Raw genomic sequence first — 19,381 nt, forward strand, 5'->3', positions numbered from 1 at the left:
ACTGCTCCTTTACGAATGATGGTAGAGAGTTCGAGTGTCCAACGGCCTCTTTTTTTTCTGATATAGTCGCTTTTATTTTGGAACTCTTTGCGAATAGTTGTGTTCTACTTGTCCTCGTTCTTCATACAAGAGTTATCAATGGGCTGTTTGTTAACTTGGATTCCCAATAAGTCAGGGAACTTTATGTTCTTTTCCACTGAGAAAACGAACATACTGTCAGTGCGAAAGAATACTGTGGCACCAAGGCCATTATGCAACAACACCTGGTGGTATGTCTTCTGCAGACAGTTCCTCCTTTCCTGAATGCCTGGACAGAGCCCAAAGTGAAGGGAGGGCAGCAGGAAGGATGTTTAGGATTTTCCTTTCCTTTTCAAACCTCATTCTTCAACATTCACTGGCCACAACATTAGGCACTCCTGCACAGTTGAATGTAAATGTGGTATGAACGTTTTTGCATGAACACACCGGTTTGATTGGCATTTTACTACAGCAACATGTTGCGATGCATCTCTGTCAGCATCAGTCAAACCTGAACATTGTTACTTCCACCATTTTTTAAATATAGTTTTTGAGTTACTTTTTTCAGCACGAGAATGCGGCACCTGTACCGGTGGCGGGAGGGGGATCAAGCATATTAGAGAGGTGTAAACATTTAGTGCTAATCTTCAGACAGGCAGACTTTTTATTTATCCCTCATTTTTGAGTTTGTAATATTCCTGGTGTGCCCAATATTTTGGAAAGTGGATTATTTTCTCACACTCTACCCCCTTTCTTCCGTCCATCCTTTCAGCCTTTCCTAGTCATCTTTTTCTAATCAACTTATCATGTTTTTTTTTTTCATTTTAATCTTGCAAAGGACTTCAGGTCAGCAGCGGCCGAGGCTGTGGCCGAGGACGGGGGTCCGCTTCTGGACGATCTGAGGTTGGAGGAGATATTGGGTGTCCTTCCTCAGGTCTTCACTCTCCACAGCAACATTCTCACAGAGCTGGAGGAGCGCGTGGATCACTGGTACGCAGCAACAAAGACATTAACAAAGTCAATTAATGCTCCGGTTTTTTTTTAAAGAAGATTCTAATGTCCCTTCGTTTAGGGAGGAAGGCCAGAGAGTGGTGGATGTGATCTTGTCACGTCGTGAGGACTTCCGTGTGTTTGATACCTTCATCTCGGAGTATGATCGCAGCATGTCTTTGTTGGAGGAGAGTTGCAAGGTCAATCCAACCTTTGCCAGCACTGTCAAGAAATTTGAGGTAAAAATGAAAAATGGGTTGTGACCGAACACCTTGTTGTGAATTAAATCATAGCAGGATATTTTATTTCTCTTTGCTTAGACGTTTACTTGTCTACATAACATTCTTTTTTTATGTTATACTTAATCCATCAATTTTATGCTGCAAATCCTGTTTAGAATCACGGTGAGCTGCATTCTCTCCCAGCTTATCGCAATTGGGTGAGAGGGCTGGTCACCAGTCAGTCACGTGGCACATCAACCGGACAAACAACCATTCAGTTACACAAGCAATGTGGAGTCGTCACTTAACCTCAAATGCGTGTGCATCTTTGGGCGAATGTGTGCAAACGTGACGCAGAATAGTCGCAGCCAAGATTCAAACACAGAACCCGTGATTGTGAGGCACCTGTTCTAATCAAACGCGCCGCCGTGCTGCTTAAAGCTTATAGGCAATTTCCATATTTGTGAAAGGACACCTTGCTTTGATCCGTCAGTCTGCTATCTTCCTTTGCACTCATCCAACAGACTTGACCTTAAATTTCTTTCTTGTCTTTCTCCTCTCTATGGGACTGACATTTCCTCTGTCTCGCTCTCAGTTTCTATATCTACTCAGCAATACTATTTATTTTTGTCCCTTATCTATGTCTTTATTCCTTGAAGAATTGGACAAGAAAGGTTTCGGTAAAGGGAAATAATCAGCTTGTCACTCTTTTACATCCAGTGTAGTCTATATATTTTCCTGATTCTCTTCTTCAGCACATTTTGGAAGTAAATGTGCACACCGGTGTTAATGGAAACATCGACAGCATTTAATAAAAAGGCAGGATATTAAGATAGCCGCGAAAGATAACCGCATCAGATTCTTATTTCCATGCAGCTGTGTGCTGGCCTGCAAAATGGATTCACTGTTGAGAATGAGCAAAGTGCATTCAGCTGCTCACGTTGCTACCTCCACGTACTTGGATTTACTGGATGTTTGTTGACACAGTGGTTCCAAGTATTTCTAGTTTGCTAAGAAAGTGGACAATGCACCAACTGTTTACACTCATGAATATTTAACAGCAGCTGCCCTTTCCTGGAAAAAAAAACAAACAAAAAACTTTGTACCTCCTCGATGCCGGACGATCTAATCGACATAAAAAGAGGGGTAAAATGAACACTTTAAGACTTGGAAAATATGCTAGGTACTGATCCTTGGTATCTTGCAGCATGTTTTCAACACCTGGTTTATGTCAGCCGAGGCCTTGTCTCCCGATAGCCTCCATAAAAGTTGGGCCTAATGGGCCACTTCATTCTTGCTTCATGAAGTTGAGTTACACTAATTGGCACCCGCAGTAAATGAGGTGATCGACAGACAAGGGAAGGGTGAATGCATGAAAAGATATTATCTTATCAAAGGACGATTTATTTTTATTGCAGTGAGAGATGATGATGTGTGTGGGGGGGGGGGGGTTAGCCGGCTTACCCGGAGGCATGTTTTATAGCACACTTGCCACCACATATGCGCGTTGCATTTTGCATTTTCCCTCATCGTAGGTAAGCCAAAGGATTCCATCCTCGTGCCTTTTGGGGCCGTTTTTGTGGAACTTGGTGATAGATGCTATGCTGTGTCAGAGCACCGCCTTGGGAATAGCTTGGAGAGTGTGACCCTTCCATAATGAGGGAGAAGGAGCACCGAGGGAGAGGGAAGGAGGATCGTATACGGGTCACTGGATACATTGGACCTGCCACAGAGAGGGACAATGTTCAATTCAAGGGGAAGAGAACCCCCAAAAATGCTTTGCAATAAAACACTCTAAAAACACTTGGGTCAAAAATAACCCAATTTGGGTCAAAAACAGACCGGCCCACTAATTGGGTCAATTCCCACCTTCTTCTGCATTTTTTGAGTCGTTTTCTCTGAAAACAACCCGACTTTCAACTTTCAAGTAGTGGATTGGTCAATATTTTACTCAAATTGGGTCATTTTTAACCCTACTGTTTTTAGAGTGTATATTTTATGCAAATTCACTTGCCTAAACAAGCCATTCTGATGAATATTGCGTTTGTAGAGTATGAGTTGCGACATTACGGGTGGATTTTACTGCTTAAGTCATGTTCCACAAACGCAATATTAATCGGTATGCCGTGTTTCAACTAGTGGGGGCTGCACAGAACATATTTGTGTAAAGAAAATTTTGTGGTTGACTTCCACTTTAACAATTTGCGGCAAATTGTTGTTTTCATGCATTGCAACAGTTGTGACATTTCAAAGTGTTCGTTATTGCACCACTGTTGATCAAACTCCCAACATTTTAGCTGTTCATTTTTGTAAGGCAAAGCCCAGGAGTAGAAGTGTTGCTAATTTCATTGCAAACGTGGTGACAGTGATGAAGCAGCCCGAGACCCTGATCAGATCAGCGTTAGCCCTTACAGGATTAAAGCCTCCTCTCCTCTCCGCAGCTCGGTCCTTTGTTACCGCACCTTCTATAAACATTGGCCACTACGGGCCGACGCCATTGTAATGGATTTCGTGAAGCTGCTCTTATGAATCTATTTTTAGACGGCCAAACCAGTGCACCGCTAGGGTTGTGAAAAGCCCGTCTGGTTTTGTCATGTGCAAGAAGGTCAAGGTGGCATTGAGAGCATTGCAGCAGGTGGAGGGAGAGCGATGGAGTGAGTCCCTCGCTAGTCAAGCTAGCCGGGCGATGAGGCGGACAGAAAGTAATTAGAGGAGCAGACTCCTTTACAACTCCCCAATTAGATCAGTTTTGTGTGTGCAGACAGCAAATCAGCTGGCCGTGAAAGAGGCTGAAAGGTGTGCTTGTTTGGCCGTGCTTGTTTGCGCGCGCGCGCGTGTGTGTGTGTGTGTCTGCATCACAGCGTGAAGCATGGCTCTTCTTCCCTGGCTCACCGGCCCAAACGAGCCAAACGCTAATTATCATCTCTGGCACGCATCGGCGAATCGCTTCCTCTGAATAAGTGTCAATTGGATGACAATTTACACGCAACACTTGAGGAGAGCAGATGCTTTGTGGAAAGTGGGTTAACCATTTGCTTTTCTGATTCCCAATCTCAATTTTGGAATTCCCAGTATGGGGGTCAGGAAAGGAGGAGAGAGAGAAAGGGACATTTTTGGCACAGATGACTTACACGAAAGAAAAAAGTCATGCGTGTGCGTGGGTGTGGAGGGGGGGTTCTACGCCTTAGGGTGTAAATACCTGTCAGAGACAATTAGACTGATTGATTTTCCAATACTGTGCTTTCTCTGCACCCTTTCTTCTGCAAATGACTCATCAGAGAAAAAGAATGAGATTTTTTTTTTCTTTTTTTTTTTTCTCGTGAAGACGTGAAGGTCACCTTGGTCGACACAACTGCCTCGGTCGCTTCTGCCCTTGCCTTGCGTTACACTGGAGGTTACCCTTCATGCTTTTGTAGACATGCAAGGTTTTGGGGGGAGAATGGGAGGCAAATGTGTTCTTCGTTATTTTCTTTGTTATATTTTATTCGTACACAAATGTATAAAACTCATAGGCCACCTTAAACTTTATTGTTCACTTCATTTCAGTAAACAGTGAGACAGGTTTTAGCATCGAGAAGGCCACGGCATGTTAGGTATCCTGTTTAGGCTCTTGAATTTGTGGTGGGATTGTAACAAACAATTCAACTAATTGTAGTGGTTTGACCTTTAATTCAATATGCATGCTGCAGTATATATTTGTTGTGGTACATGACACAGAGAAGCAGACCGCACACATGCAAGAGGGATGTCAGAGAGAGCTGGCAATAATCATCAATACTGATTTTTTATTTTTTTTTATTTTAAATCTTGCAGAGGAAAGGTCCAGAAGATGCCGAAGTCCCACTGAAACACCAGCTGCTGCAGGTCATAGTGAGAGTACTGCAATATCGCATGCTTCTTACAGGTAACACACAAAATCAAACAAACAAGGTGATGTACTGTATATACATCATAATTATATCTTGGACTTTGTGTTGGACTACCTCCACAGATTACCTAAACAACCTCTCACCTGATTCTAAAGAGTATGAGGATACACAAGGTAAGGCTGTGATCTTAAGACATATTTATTTCTATATGATGCCATTTCTGAAGCTGTGTCGCGAGGCGGACTTTTGGAGATGCAGCTTGCATTCATTCGGTCACGTCTCCTTTGTTTTTCTGTTTGTGTTGCAGCTGCCTTGGTGATCGTGTCAGAGGTGGCCGACCAGGCCAACGATAATCTGAAACAAGGGGTAAGCTCCATTCGGATGCAACAGATGTGTTGATTAACGTTGATGTCACCGCTAGCAGAGGTCTTTTGAAGAAACGTACTCTATCGATCCTCATAGAGTCTGTATAGAAATTGTAGTCATCATTATTGTGTGTATAATTATTGTATAATGTGATTTGAATACGAAAGCAAGCAGCTCTTTGTTATTTTGCTACATTCAAGTAGTACACCAAAATTTGCCATGCACAGTATGTCGTGCATTCATTTAAAAAAAAAAAAAAAGTCATATTTTTATGGACCTCAAGCAGGGAGGGTAAAGACATCAAAGGTCCTTCTGTGCCGGGAAGATGAAGTCGATTCCTCCATGTTAAGCTCATGCAAAGGTCCCGGGTGTATCTTTACAAAGGGGAGCTTTGTTAAATTGGATACGATTTACAGCCTCCCTCAAACGTGAGCTTTTTATGGAGATAATTCAAAATCGTCCCCCTGTTTTTTCTCACCGGTTTCTCACTGTCAAGTACGCCGCGTTCCTCACGTTGGCTCGCCGCCTCTGTTTATCATACTGCGTTATCACCCACACAACATACGGTGACAGACAGCGCAAACACAGGCCCCTTCTATCTCTGCGCCCCCCCCCCCCTTTATTCAGTCTTCTCTATCGCATCCCTTTCCGCCTCCCTCTCTTTCATTCACAAACAAACAAGGGCAGTTTCATTCTACAGTATTTCTCCTCCTTGGATAGTCACCCGCCATCTCTTTGCTCTCTCCAATGTCCCAGGAGAACTTGCTGCGTATGGTCCACATAGAATACAGCATGAAAGGCAAGAGGGACCTCGTGAAGGCTGGCAGGGTGAGCAAAATCCCGCTGCGCAGCTGCGCATGTTTCCCACCGGAACCCAAAAGCATTGTTTTGAAAGTCTGACGGGTCTAATGTGCTGACAATGATTCTGTTGGCAGATGTTTGTCAAAGAGGGAACACTCATGAAGGTCTCGAGGAAAAGCAGACAGCCCAGACACCTTTTTCTGGTAACTCTTCTCTAACTTTATCACATGGCAAGATCTCAAAGCTTTGTGTTTAACCTTTGGAAATAACCATTTGCCCTATGTTACCCCTCACTTATCTAAATATAAAGGTTAATTCTCTTAAGTCTTAACACAAGAGCCGTGCTCCCAGCATGGCTCTGCTCAAAGCTGGCTAATTAACACCTCATCTCAATTGTGTAAAAAGACAATTTGCGGTTTTATAGAGAACTACAGTATGCGCATGACTACTTCCTGACAGCGTGCAATGCGTCTTTGGTTGCAGGTTGCCTGGCAACTACACACAGAAGCGTTTAACAAGATGCAGTGTGTTAATTAGTGAGATTTAGTGATGTTGCGATCGGGCCAAACGAGGATGGCTCTTTTGCTCACTTCTGATTCGAGTTATTGTTAATATTTGTTGTTTTTTTTTTTGTGGTGAATGGGGTTAACAAGCATTAATATTGAACAGAAAGTTTGAAAGTTGACATTGTTGCATCAAACGCTCAAATGCCAGTTGTGTTTTCCTCCAGAGCTTCCCATCCCATCCCAAATCCTTGTTCATGAACTGTTTACATTGGGCCTCATTTACAAACAGTTGTTAAGAACAAATTGGTTCTTCAGTCCCACTCCAAGAAGTCCGGTATCTATCATCTGGTCGGAAATGACCCTAAGAAAGTGGCAAAAATTAACGTAAGAAGATAAAGCAAGATTAACTATAAATACTGTCCGGTTTTATGATTTCTTTTTTGTAAATTATTTTTCCTCCTGACAATTTTGCGGGAGTGCAATCTTGTGGGAATATCTCTCGTAATCTTCAACTTTCTGATCAATTGTAAATTTAGGACACATGATGTGCCTCCAAAAAAATCCCTACACCTCAAATATGGACATGCAGGGTAAGAATCATTTTATAAGTAACTGTATATGTTTTGTCATGTAGATATTTCTCACTACTGTATTACACCAAAGATGACATTCACTTCCACAACTTTAGATACACGTGCACTATGCGGCAAAACGCATTTTAAAAAAGGGTGTTTTGCGCCGTTGTGGGCATGAACACAGCCGACTTGATTCACAGCCAATCAAAGTGGCTTTTTTCATTCCCTGATAATCCCTGATAATGAAAGAAGACTGATTTTCTTGAGTCCTGCGGCAGGTCGAGATGCGCAAAGTAGGTTTACAAGCACTGCGAGCAGAGGATGATATGAAGTTGACCAGGGAGATCACAGATTTGTAAAATGGGCACTTGGAGACCGCCTTCACATGTGCGTGTCCGTGTGTGAGAACGATGGCGTGCGCTCTGTTGTTACGATCAAATATGTCACCTTGTCATTTTGACACGTGACTGAAGAGCACCTGCTAGCATGAGCCGCGATTATTTGGGGCGGAGGTTCGTCTGCAAGTATGGAAGGGCACATGGCCAAAGTTGTAAAATCTCCACTGGGCACCACACCCACCAGCACGGGCCTCCCTCTCCACTCTCCTCCCCTCTCAGGACTTGTTTTCCAAGGCCCCGCTTCCTTACAGGATGTTTGGTGTGGGTCATTGGATGCTGGCTTCCTGTGTATTGGGAGGGGACTGACAGCAAAGTGAAGGCCAGACAGCCTGCAGAATGCAGGGAGGGGAAGGTTGAAGAGTTTGAAGGGGGTGTGGGGCGTTAGACAAACACATCACATGAAATAGAGACGCTCGACTCTATTGTTTCGTAAGTAATTAGTTCTGTCTTATGCCAAGCTGCACCGAAGAGCAGCTGTTTACTATTTACCTCAGACCAGGTTGCCCTAATGTCATTTTATTTTAACGTTATAATGAATGTATTCGTTCATATTTCATGGACATCACCCGTCAGGCACACCTGTTGAATCAAGGTAGCTGCTGACCGTAATGGGCTGATACTGCTCGGTCAAATTCATTTTTTATGAAGGGCCACAATGTAGTTGTGGTTTTCCATGAGAGCGCCGCTATGACTGTGAAACCAAATGCGTAATTGTCTCATGATATCAAGTTAATGGGTCAGTTTTGAAATCAGAAGTCAACAAAAATAATATCAGCTATTGTTCAATTCCTTTTAAAAAGTGCTTTGGTAATGAGAAATGTTTGCGATATGATTTATAGTGGAGACAATTTGCAATTTTGGGACATGTTTTTGCCAAAAAACATTTAGGGCTCTATTTTCATTGGCAGCGCACATACGCTCGATTTTTTGTGCCTGGGAATGTGTTTTTACTGTGTTTGGGAATTTGGCATAGTGAGCCGCGCCAGGCTGGCCATTCCGGCAGACCTAGGGCGTTTTCTTTTACACGATGCTGGTGCACCTGACAATTATGTGACTGAAAGTAGACTAATCTTTAGACTAGCTAAAAGCAGGCCTCAGTTGTGCCGCACATGGCGTAATGCGATTTTGGTGGATTTGATTGAGGTGCAGGCCGACATATTCTGAGGATGTTCTCTGTGGGTGTGTGTGATGGATGGCATCGTATTTCATTCATAAATAGGACAACAGTGTGCGTCAAACCCTCGGAATCATTGTAAAACTCAATTAATCGAACGCATTATTTTGATCATCTTTAATATATTTTTTAAATCATCCCGCTGTCCGCAGCACTGCCGGAGGGTAAACAATCAGGGTGCGAGACCACTTCACAGCGGCCAACTTTACATCATTCGCAAGCGGGGATCTTTTTGCAGTTCCTTATAAACGTATTTTACGCCCGTCGATCTCCTGCATGGACTCCAATGAGTCAGTTCTGCTTCCGCTATGTAGACCGTGCGTGCGAATCTCCTGAGAGGCTTCCGTTTGCCTGGAAGTAAGTCTGTTGTTTTCACTCCCACAATGGCGCAACTGCCCATCTTTAACTGTGAAACTGCTACGAAAATACCAAAAGAAAGAAAACTCCACCCATGTGCACAGTTAGACCTCACTTTGCTCTAGACTTGAACTGGGCACAACAATAGCGCCCTAAATTGGCACACCGGTACATGATTTGCTTTAGCAGGACACACAGATCTGAATTTTGACATCTAAATGGACAAGGAATGGATTTAAGAGAAGCGAGCGATGCAAAAAGCTCCCAGGGGGTAAAGAAGGTGAAAGATCAATGAGACGGCGCTGGTAGATGTGGTGTTTGGAGTCCATCTTTGAGCTAAGGTGAAGAATGTGGCCCAGAGTTCACAGGCTAGGGTCAGGATTGGCTATCATGTTTTGTTGTGACGGAAAGGCCATCAGCCAGGGCAACATTTTCCGTGGCGTGTTTGTTTGTTGTGTTGTGTTGTGTTGTGTTGAAGGTGGCTTGTCCCACCCAGGCCTCCTTGACCGTACAGGGTGAGAATGCTGGGAGAGCAAAGGGAGGCCCAGAACCCAGCGCAGGGTGGAGAATTCCTGGATGCTGTCTTTATGGCCCCAGCGGATGTTTAGAACGCACATTAGGTGTGACCAATTATGTCATCTCTTTTTTCGGGGGTGAGAAATGAAATACCTCCCATGCACAACACAATGGACGCTTGGTGTGTTCAGGGAATAACAATACTCTGCTCTTCCGTGCAAATAAACGCCTTTATTGCCTTATTTTGCTGTGCACTGAGTGTGCATGGGAGTTGGGTGCTGCGTAGTTGGGTGAACGCTGGGAAAGGAAATAACTTAATCCATATGAATTTGGCAAGGGCCAGAAACTGCTTGGCAAAACCGAAAAAAAAAAAGATTGTGTTGATTTTCTTTTTTCATAACTGTATGGCTTTGTCATCACTGTGTGGTGAGTGAGGGTACTGCAACGTTGGAAAACAGAAAACCTCTCTTACGTTGTCATTGACCAACAATGCAGTTCATTGGGAAATTGTTGTTTTCCTCTTATTAGGTTATTTTTAACAAGCTATGACGTGGCTCTGTCTGTGTCCTCCATCAGATGAATGATATAATGCTGTACACCTACCCACAGCAGGATGGCAAATACAGGCTTAAGAACACATTATCCCTGTCTGCAATGAAGGTACGTTCAATTGGATTGCGCAACACCATGTCACACAGTTGTTAGCAGGAGACGATTGTTGACAAAATAATTTCTCCTACACGCACACGCAGGTCAGCAAACCTGTTCTTGACAACGTGCTGAACTGTCTTAAGATCGAGGTGTCCGATATTACAATTACGCTCTCTGCCAGGTAAATACAATGCACAATCTGAAATACAATTACTGTCAGAATACAAAAAATGTGCATTTACAAGTATAGTAATGCTTGGTTTTCATGGTCTGACAAATGTCAATTTTACAAGTTTGTTATTGTGATTTTAGTTTTCTTTCATCTGCAGCCACATACCCCTCGGTATGTTGTAGCGCAAGTCTACATTAAAGAACATCATAAGCAAGCGTATACCTTGGTGACCGAAATGTTACTACATCATTGAACATTGTCTTTTTATTTCTCTCATTTTGTGGGATAATTCTTCAGCTCGGTCGGAGAGCGGGAGGACTGGTTCCACACATTGAGTCGAGCCATTGCGGACCACGCCGCTGGACTCTGTACATTTGGAGGACCATGTAATGAGGTGAGACCAAATAAGTTCCACGTGATTAGTTACAACAGCAATCAAAATGAAGTGAGTTGGTTAAAATAACTGAATAAACTGTCAGAAATCATACCGTTTTGTCTAGTGACAGTCATAACTATCGTACACTGTATGGCTTGATGTGCCACCAACTGTTAAAGAACACACTACAGTCTGTAAATCTTTAACTTCTTTTATCAGTTTTCATTTCAAATGGCAATGTTAAAAAAATCCATTTATTCATTAATTAGGAAATTTACCAACAGTGCAGCAACCACCGCTGGAATAGAAAATAATAGAATACAAAAAAGAGGAGGTAGACACAAAGAAGTATAGCGCGAATGAAAATAATGAAATTACATGCCAAGAGTTGTAGATGCAATTGGAAACAAAAATAAATACAAGTAGAAAATAATGAATGAAGTGAAATACAATAAAGGGGGATGGTAGAGAACAGAGTGCTCGCATGAACAATTTGTTTGTCTTGTGAGCAATGCCGAGATGTATTACACTTACAAACATGACAGTAATATACTTGTAAAGTTGTATTACTTGCAACATGCAGAGATAGCAAATAAATATGACCAATGTAAATCAAAATACGAGTAATGCACAATACACCATCAGTTGGGAAGAGTCCACAAAGTCACGTCACGTCACACTTGTTGCTAGGCAGAATTCTTGGAGCTCAATCATGGGTGCACCAAATGTGGTATATTCCCATGATGGCCACTAGGCAATGGTTTATTTCTGCGCATTCATTTTTGCTCTGTATGCATCAACAAAATACATATTAGAAGAGAACTGCACCTTCCGGTTGCTTTATAAACTATTGAGTGGAAAATTCCCACATCATTATTGAGATAGGCAAAACACAATGTACTGTTCATATGTTGTTGTTGTTTTTTTTGTTGTTTTTTTTCTTAATTCGATTTGTGTGTGTTAGCAGGCCCGTGAGAAGCTGTGGATGGCCTTGGGTGAAGCTGCTCCTGTTCTGGTCCCAGTGTCTCATGTGATGATGTGCATGAACTGCACGTCGGACTTCAGCCTCACTCTTCGACGACACCACTGCAATGCCTGTGGCAAGGTCAGAGTTACCGCACTGTAACTTGCTAGCGAGCCCTCATTGACAGTTTGGCTCTAGTTTGATGCTACGTTTCAGTCTTTATGGACTACATTTGTTTGAGATGGTTCGTATCATTTATACATTCTTTGTTTTGCGCTCCCGCAGGTAGTGTGCCGAGCTTGTTCCAGGAATAGATATCCGCTCAAGTACCTCAAAGACAGGGTGGCCAAAGTGTGTGACCACTGCTATGCGGAGCTCAGGAAAAGAGGTGACGCTTACGTGCATGTTGGAGCCAACTAGAAATCCGTTTGCTGTTATTTCAAAGTTAAATTGGGTTTGATTATAGGCGGCAGTGTGTCAGGGGCGTGCGGCAACTCAAGTCCGCCGACTCATCGGGCCAGTCGTCCCCTCTCCGCCGTCTTCCAAAGCTTACAGACGCCGAGTCTTTGGAAGAGCAGGAAGAGCGCATCGTCCCTCAATCAGGTGTGGTACATTTGTGCAGGTTATGCCGAAGTTCACCCATACAAATTTTGTACCGCTTGCTTTCGTGATCACGGCTGACTTTGGTCAAGAGGCGAGCTATGAAAAGAAAAGATGTTCCCTGACCGGGAATCGAACCCGGGCCGCGGCGGTGAGAGCGCCGAATCCTAACCACTAGACCACCAGGGACTTGTTACTTGAGTAACAACTTTAAGGAATTACCTGATCCACAGTGGGTACAGGATGCATTGTCAGAGTTTTACCAGTAGATGTCACTAATTTACTACGGAGTCCCAATCTGGATTGAGCTAAAGTCGTTTCGGTTTTTTTTTTTGTTTTTTTTTGCATTAGAAAAATCTCACGGTAAACCACCAAAGAAAAATGTCACATAAAGTATAGAGTACTGTTTAGTGATTTAATTACGATCACGTCTCTATTCGCTCACAAATTTATATAATCAGTGTGACATCTAGTCCTGTTTCGTCAAAAACCAAGCTGATACTGTATACTTGCAGGAAGTGAAGTACACACACTGCAATCCTAACATTTTTTTTTTCAGGCTAATTCAGTGAAATGGATCATTTCCCCACCTCGTGATATCATTCACAAGTGGTTGGGAATCACTGCCCTCTACGATGTCAGATTGTGCTCCGATGATACAACTTTGCACGTCTTTGCAATATTCTGTACGATTTATTTTTGTGTGTGTATCATCAGTTGCCTCTTGGGGTGGAGGGCTCCACCATGAGTGGCATCTTACAGCGACGAAAGAAGAGCAAGAGGAAATGGAAGCGGCTGTGGTTCCTCCTCAAAGACAAGGTGCTCTACACCTTCACAGCCTGTGAGGTGAGGGGGCACAGAGTCTCCCACACCAGCCCCAAACCACTCACACACACACACACACACACACACACACACATGCATGTCTCAAGATACCCTTCTGAACCCTCTCTGTGACTTTGTAAAGGACTCTCTTTGCCCTCGCTGTTCTTTCCCGGTTATCTGAATATCTTTTTGAAGTCGATTTCTCTCACATCCCCCGGACATTTCCTCAGGACGAAGTGGCTTCCGAGAGTCTACCTCTGCAAGGCTTCACCGTCAAGCTGACTGAGAGGCTCGAGGGAGATGAGAGTAGCAACGTGTTCCATCTTTACCACAAGAAAACCTTGTACTACACCTTCAGGGCTGATGATCATCACACAGCACGCAGGTCAGCGTCATTCTTCTTGATATCTTGATAGTGGAAAGGAAGAGCATCAAAAGAATCAAAACTGGCAGGGCTACTGAGGCGAGATGATCATGTCATGACAACTGGACTATATAGGGGGGTGGGAAGCCGTGAATGTGATGAAAGGTGGACAAACTGAATTGTACTTAACATCACATAGACACCTGGCATTTACCAGGGATGTGTAAGCACATGTGCATACAAGTTTGGCCCCTGTTCAGGTGTAAACTCAATTCAGTCCAGTTCTCATTTTGGAAATAATCCTTTAAAACTGGAGTGGACCTTCAAAATGTGGCAAAAGACCTCTTGAAATGTACCAATTTCAGATCTCAGTGGTCTACTGGTTGGTCAAGCAGGGAAAGGGTTCAAGATTGGTTAGGAATTGTGAGTAAATGGCAACCCAGATCGATCAGTATCAAATCGACAAGGACAAGCACTATAAAAAAAGAAAAAGAAAATGTATTCTAAAATAACAGAGCCCTTTTGAGAAAACAGTCTAAAAGCACAACCTTTCATGTATTCTAGGCACCTTGACTAAAAATACATTTAAAAAAAAAACTGCTTGTTTTCACAAATAATTGTTTATCTTTGGAGTTCTACTCCCCCCAGTCTTATTTTGCTATTTTATGTGTTCCAGATGGGTCAACGCCATTGAGGAGGCTACAGTTTTATAGCACCAGCTTAGTATAAAAAAAAAACAAACATTCTGACAATGGACAGTCACTGGAACCTGATCTATTTATCTGTCATCATAGCACACACCCTTCATCCATACCAACAATATCATTCATCAATATCAACATCAAGGGCGTGGAAGGTTATCTCAACAGAGGAATCACAGCTAAAACAGGAGGTAAAAGTGAGGCATCCAATATCTTGCTCAGTATATGATCTAGCGCGCACTTTTTTTTTTTTTTTGTCAATGTGCCAAGCCTTCACTTGAGTGTCCACACTTCAGGAGCAGCTAGGACAACATAAGATTTAATTGTATTCACATTTTGTCATTTGAGATTCAAAACGGTTTTATATCCACCTGGATTATATTTTTCTACCTTTGAAAGTGACGTGCCATTGGATTATGGATTTTTTCCTGTGCACCCGAAACATGGCTCCATTTATGGCCTCTGTGGTGTCGCAGCAAAAAAAAAAAAAAAAAAATGCCAATCCAGTTTTTTTTTTTAATGCTGCATTGTTGGCAGCAACTAAAACAAACAAAAAAGGGGATCCATTTCACTATTTTCAAGTCAATCTTATTCTGAGTATATATTGTGAAGTAGGTTAAATATACTGTATACTGGATTTTGTGACTGGTCCTCAGCAACAGTTCCGTAATAATTAACTGATTTTGCATCTGTAGGATTTTGAAATTAAGAAGGAAAAAAATGTTTTTAAAGTCATCATTTTTTCCTCCTGTTGCATTCAGTGCAATTTTGCATTTCATGATAAATGTGCCTGATGATGAAGTAGAATTGTTCAAATGTTTGACAATACTGTACAACTCTTATGTCAACGGAAGAATTGTGCTTTTTTCCCGCACTGCTTCCAACTGCTTAGTATTTTTGAAATGTTGAGTTAAAGCAGAGGTAAATGATGAATGTACTATTGTGCCATTTTAGCGCTGTAAATATACTGCTGGTTGAAATCTTACTTGATTTACATGACAGGAACTGCCAATGTCAAATATTCGAAATCTGAAGCTTCACATGTTCTCAAAGTTCGAACATTGATCGTTTTCTTAAACAGAGAAAATTATATCTGTTAACGCAATGTCAAAAAATACCACATATGTATCACATACTGGATACAACCATGTCCAACAGATCGTTTTAGTAACACTTTATAATCTAAGCAGATTTGTTGTAGTAAGCAGACAACGGATCATAATAAAGGCACATGAGTTTTGTCAAGTTATACTTTCCTTAATTTAAAAGTCACATCACATTTTGAAGCTTTATTCATCCAGCTTCCATAAGTTTCTTGATAAACGTGCATTGGCCTACAACAATATTATATTGTGTTCTAAATTATTTATTATCTCAGAGTACAACTGAAAAGAAAGAAAACTGGAGTCCAAGTGAAGTGTTATCGTGATATCTGAGCGTATATTTCTACATTTCAATTGTTCTCTCTTTTTTTGCCAGACCTTAAGTGTTACATGAGATTGTATCTCTTGCATACAGTGCATTGTAAATGTAAATGTTTATGTATATAGATGCATATTAAAATAAACTCTCTGAAAAATATGCGATGATCTTTATTTCCCGGCCGTTACTCATTTATATCCGTATTTATTCGTACACTTCCCACATGGGATTTGAAATAAAGCAATGAAGATGTATGTGACTTGAAGTAGTTTGTGTAACTGTGGCATTTACCTATATTTCAGGGTCTCAAAAGTATGTTTTCGAAGGTTATGAAGTATTAATAATGATGACGTTTACTCTAACGCTGATGTAAATTTTCAAACAATGAACATGCTTGAGACAGTTTGAACTACAACTAACAACTACTCATCCTTTACTCTCGTCAATACTTTCATGTTTTTTTTTCTTTCCAGTTTCTGTCTCCGTTTTGCCTATCACTTTATTGTTTTCTCAACTAAATGCTGAACTAACATGAAGCTTAAGTCATGTTTGACGAGCTATCAGTGATCTAAATTGGGAAGTCAATGTGAATGTATCTGTTTTTGTGGGTTTGCACGACACTCAAGCGTCATCAAATTTGCAACTTTAAGATCGTTTGCAATCAGGATCAGTGGATTGTAGCAGTCGGTGTGTTCCTGCTGGGTTCATATCTAGTTGAACCAGCAGAGGGCAGCATGCACATCTGTATTGAATAAGAATAAGAAGGCCTTTATTGATTCCACAGTGGGGAAATTTTCAAATTGCGCTGAATATGATCTGTCAACAAAGTACAAACAGAAAATCTTTTGTCCACTCTCTTGCAGTTAGTTTTATAGTCACACACGTATATTCCCAATCCAAAATTATATGATCTGCTGCAAAAGGAAAAAAAGGTACCCAATCTATTTGGCCATCCCAGTATACACGGCTACAGTTCCGCGGATTGGTGGTTGGGAACCACCGCACCAAGGCTTACGATTTAGAATAATGGTCAGTAAAACAAAAAAAAGCGCTGCAGTTTTAGACTGTTTTAGTTCAAATCGAAGAACATCCTTCCATGCAGAGTACACTATTATGGTGAGATATAACAGACATAACATAACTTATTTGACTTCTTTCTCTACACAATGATACGACTTGACAATCTGATAAGCAATGTCATGTTCAATTACAGATATTTACTTTTAAGAGATGAACTAAGGATTCTGAGCAAGAGACTGGCTTTTGCAAGTAATCCATTTTTAGTTGTATGAATTGCTTTGAGAAATTCATTTACTGTTTTGCAAATTTCGAGAGTGAGTGGAGAAAACGACCAAAGCAAACTATGAAAATGTTTTAAATCTGTAACATTGTTTAATATTTGCCCATAGAGCCATTTTAAATTATACTTGAATGCTTCAACCATAAACCATGCGATGTGTGTATGCGGTTTGGATATGGTACTAATTCATAGACCGTGATGTCATGCATCCAAATGACAACACTTAGTTGTACAATTCTGATGACATTATTAAATGGGATGATTATTTAGAGATTATTTACTTTGGCACGTCAGTGCACATCTCAACAACGTGCTTGTTTTAATGTCCCTGGTCTGCAGAACTCACTGCTCGCTACCTGGGTTGGGAATCTGTCAAGGGCTTACTGTCACTTAGGTCATTGTGATAACAGTTTGCATGGAATTACATTCCTGAGATCATTTGTCGAGGGATTTTATCTACGAGAAGCGAGAAATTTCCTTGACGTCATCTTGCGTGAGCCCGTGTCGTGTTGACTAATAGATAGTCATTCACCTGTCGTGTAAAATATTTTTCAATGTGTCTCTGCCTCTGTTAAACTCACTAAGAGCAGCCATTAAATCCAGTCACGGTTGCAGTATCATGTAAAATGGACTTTTTAATGAATGTCTTGCATACAATTCTGTGGAGTGACTGGAGGAAAGACCAATGAATCAGTTCATTCGCTCAAAAGATTTGTTTCTCTGAACGAGCCCAAACAACTAAGTCAGGCTGCCTTGCACCAGACCATGAAAATTGATATTAATATTTAAAGGCATTTAAAGATCACTAAACATGTTTTACTTTTTCAACATTTGCAATATTAATAAAGCACGCGCGAGTGAAGGGAAGAGAATGTATTTAATTTAGCTGTCCTTTGATACAGCAGAAGAGGCATTTATAACTAACAATGATGCACAAATCTCTACAAAACGGTACTGCCGCATGTAGCACTATGCTAACTCTCTGGTTCCTTCCGAGTGATGCGCACACTTTCATTCCTCACTGCCAGGCAGTTTTCTCGCCGGGAGAATTCCGGCCTCATTTCCCTGCCGCCCACCTCCGCTCAGTTCAGCAGGCGGTCAGCACATGCGTGGCCAACAAAGGTTCACCGCGAGCGTCCACGACAGCGTGACGATTACTAGCCTTAGGCTGAGGTCCAAGCGGGGCCTAGCCAATGTGATGCCCTGGGTCAGATTTTATATGCTGCCTCCCTCCATCAACGATTTGCATATACAGTACGTCGATCTTTGGCCTTCTCTGTCGCTGTGACGACAAAGGCTGAAAACCGCCAGGTAGAGAAATGTAGAACGTAAAAAAAACAATAATAAAGACACAACCGGCGAAGAGCTTCAAGCGCACCTCCGGGAGGCTAATAGATTACAATTCAGCACACTAGTCCTCTGTTGGACCAACACCTGCGAGGGAAAGCGGGAGAAACTGTGAGGGGAAACCTTATTAATGTTTTACTGAGCCTCCTTTAGAATTGACCAATCAACATTCACGCTGCAAGGTGAAAGGGCCCTTTCTTCCTCGTCTAAGTAGACCATACGGGTAACAGAGAACCAGTGTGGCTGCAAAGTTTCCATGCTGTAATCTCCAAATCTTGGTTGCGCAGGCGCACCTGAGAAAAGTGACATTTCAAGAACAACTGCCCCGTCTTTGTTCTCCTTCCCTGCTCCAGTTCTTAATAACGTTCACACAAAAGGTGATTCACTATAGATTGGAATTATTCATCGCGCCTTTATGGCTCATGCGTTGTGCCGGATTCCTGGTTCGACGGTCAAGAGTCAAGTGACTCTCGCGAGGAGTAAAAGAAACATGCATGATTAATACTGTTTGCCGAAAGCTACTGTTAAACATCAGTCAAATATCTTTGCTCCGGCCATCCTGTTGAAGTCTCGAATTTGCCGATTGTTTTGAACGGAAGTATGAAAGGTTGTTTGGGCCGATGGATTGAAATGAGACCTGGCCATCTTTTTTTGTTGGTCAGTGTTCGTACCTGCCTCAAACCACAAATACAAAAGTAACGTCTTTCACGCTCTATTTCCTGTGCCACAGCTACGGGGCAATTATTTATCATCAAGAATGAGCACTAGCGATTGTCAGTTCTGAGGTGAGCAAACTGGTTAAACATAAAGCTGGAATTACTGAAGTCACAACAAGCGATTGTGTTGACAAGTAAAGCGTCCCATGCAT

At 42.0% G+C, this 19,381-nt stretch overlaps 1 protein-coding gene and 1 non-coding gene across 6 annotated transcripts in view; one reads left to right on the plus strand and one right to left on the minus strand.

Annotated features, from left to right (window-relative positions):
• Positions 1-16,025, plus strand: part of fgd5a (FYVE, RhoGEF and PH domain containing 5a) — a 29,908-nt gene extending 13,883 nt beyond the window's left edge. The window contains exons 7-22 of one of the 5 annotated variants that reach the window (XM_086041618.1): positions 857-1,008; positions 1,091-1,247; positions 5,043-5,133; positions 5,221-5,271; positions 5,406-5,464; positions 6,221-6,292; positions 6,400-6,468; positions 10,368-10,451; positions 10,544-10,623; positions 10,912-11,008; positions 11,955-12,095; positions 12,240-12,342; positions 12,421-12,557; positions 13,272-13,400; positions 13,610-13,764; positions 14,420-16,025. In XM_086041618.1, coding sequence (XP_085897744.1) covers positions 857-1,008; positions 1,091-1,247; positions 5,043-5,133; positions 5,221-5,271; positions 5,406-5,464; positions 6,221-6,292; positions 6,400-6,468; positions 10,368-10,451; positions 10,544-10,623; positions 10,912-11,008; positions 11,955-12,095; positions 12,240-12,342; positions 12,421-12,557; positions 13,272-13,400; positions 13,610-13,764; positions 14,420-14,456 — 1,614 coding nt within the window. In that variant the 3' untranslated portion in view covers positions 14,457-16,025. Of the gene's footprint in view, positions 1-856; positions 1,009-1,090; positions 1,248-5,042; positions 5,134-5,220; positions 5,272-5,405; positions 5,465-6,220; positions 6,293-6,399; positions 6,469-10,367; positions 10,452-10,543; positions 10,624-10,911; positions 11,009-11,954; positions 12,096-12,239; positions 12,343-12,420; positions 12,558-13,271; positions 13,401-13,609; positions 13,765-14,419 lie in introns of those variants that run through there. The other 4 variants (XM_086041620.1, XM_086041619.1, XR_015088215.1 and 1 more) reach the window with 4 other exon arrangements.
• Positions 12,672-12,743, minus strand: trnae-cuc (transfer RNA glutamic acid (anticodon CUC)). Its single transcript has one exon. It is a non-coding gene; the product is annotated as a tRNA-Glu (tRNA).
• Positions 16,026-19,381: the final 3,356 nt, after the last annotated feature.

This window comes from Filicampus tigris, chromosome 9, assembly GCF_054856515.1.
Source record: "Filicampus tigris isolate MCC_2025a chromosome 9, RoL_Ftig_1.0, whole genome shotgun sequence".
Lineage (NCBI taxonomy): Eukaryota > Metazoa > Chordata > Actinopteri > Syngnathiformes > Syngnathidae > Filicampus > Filicampus tigris.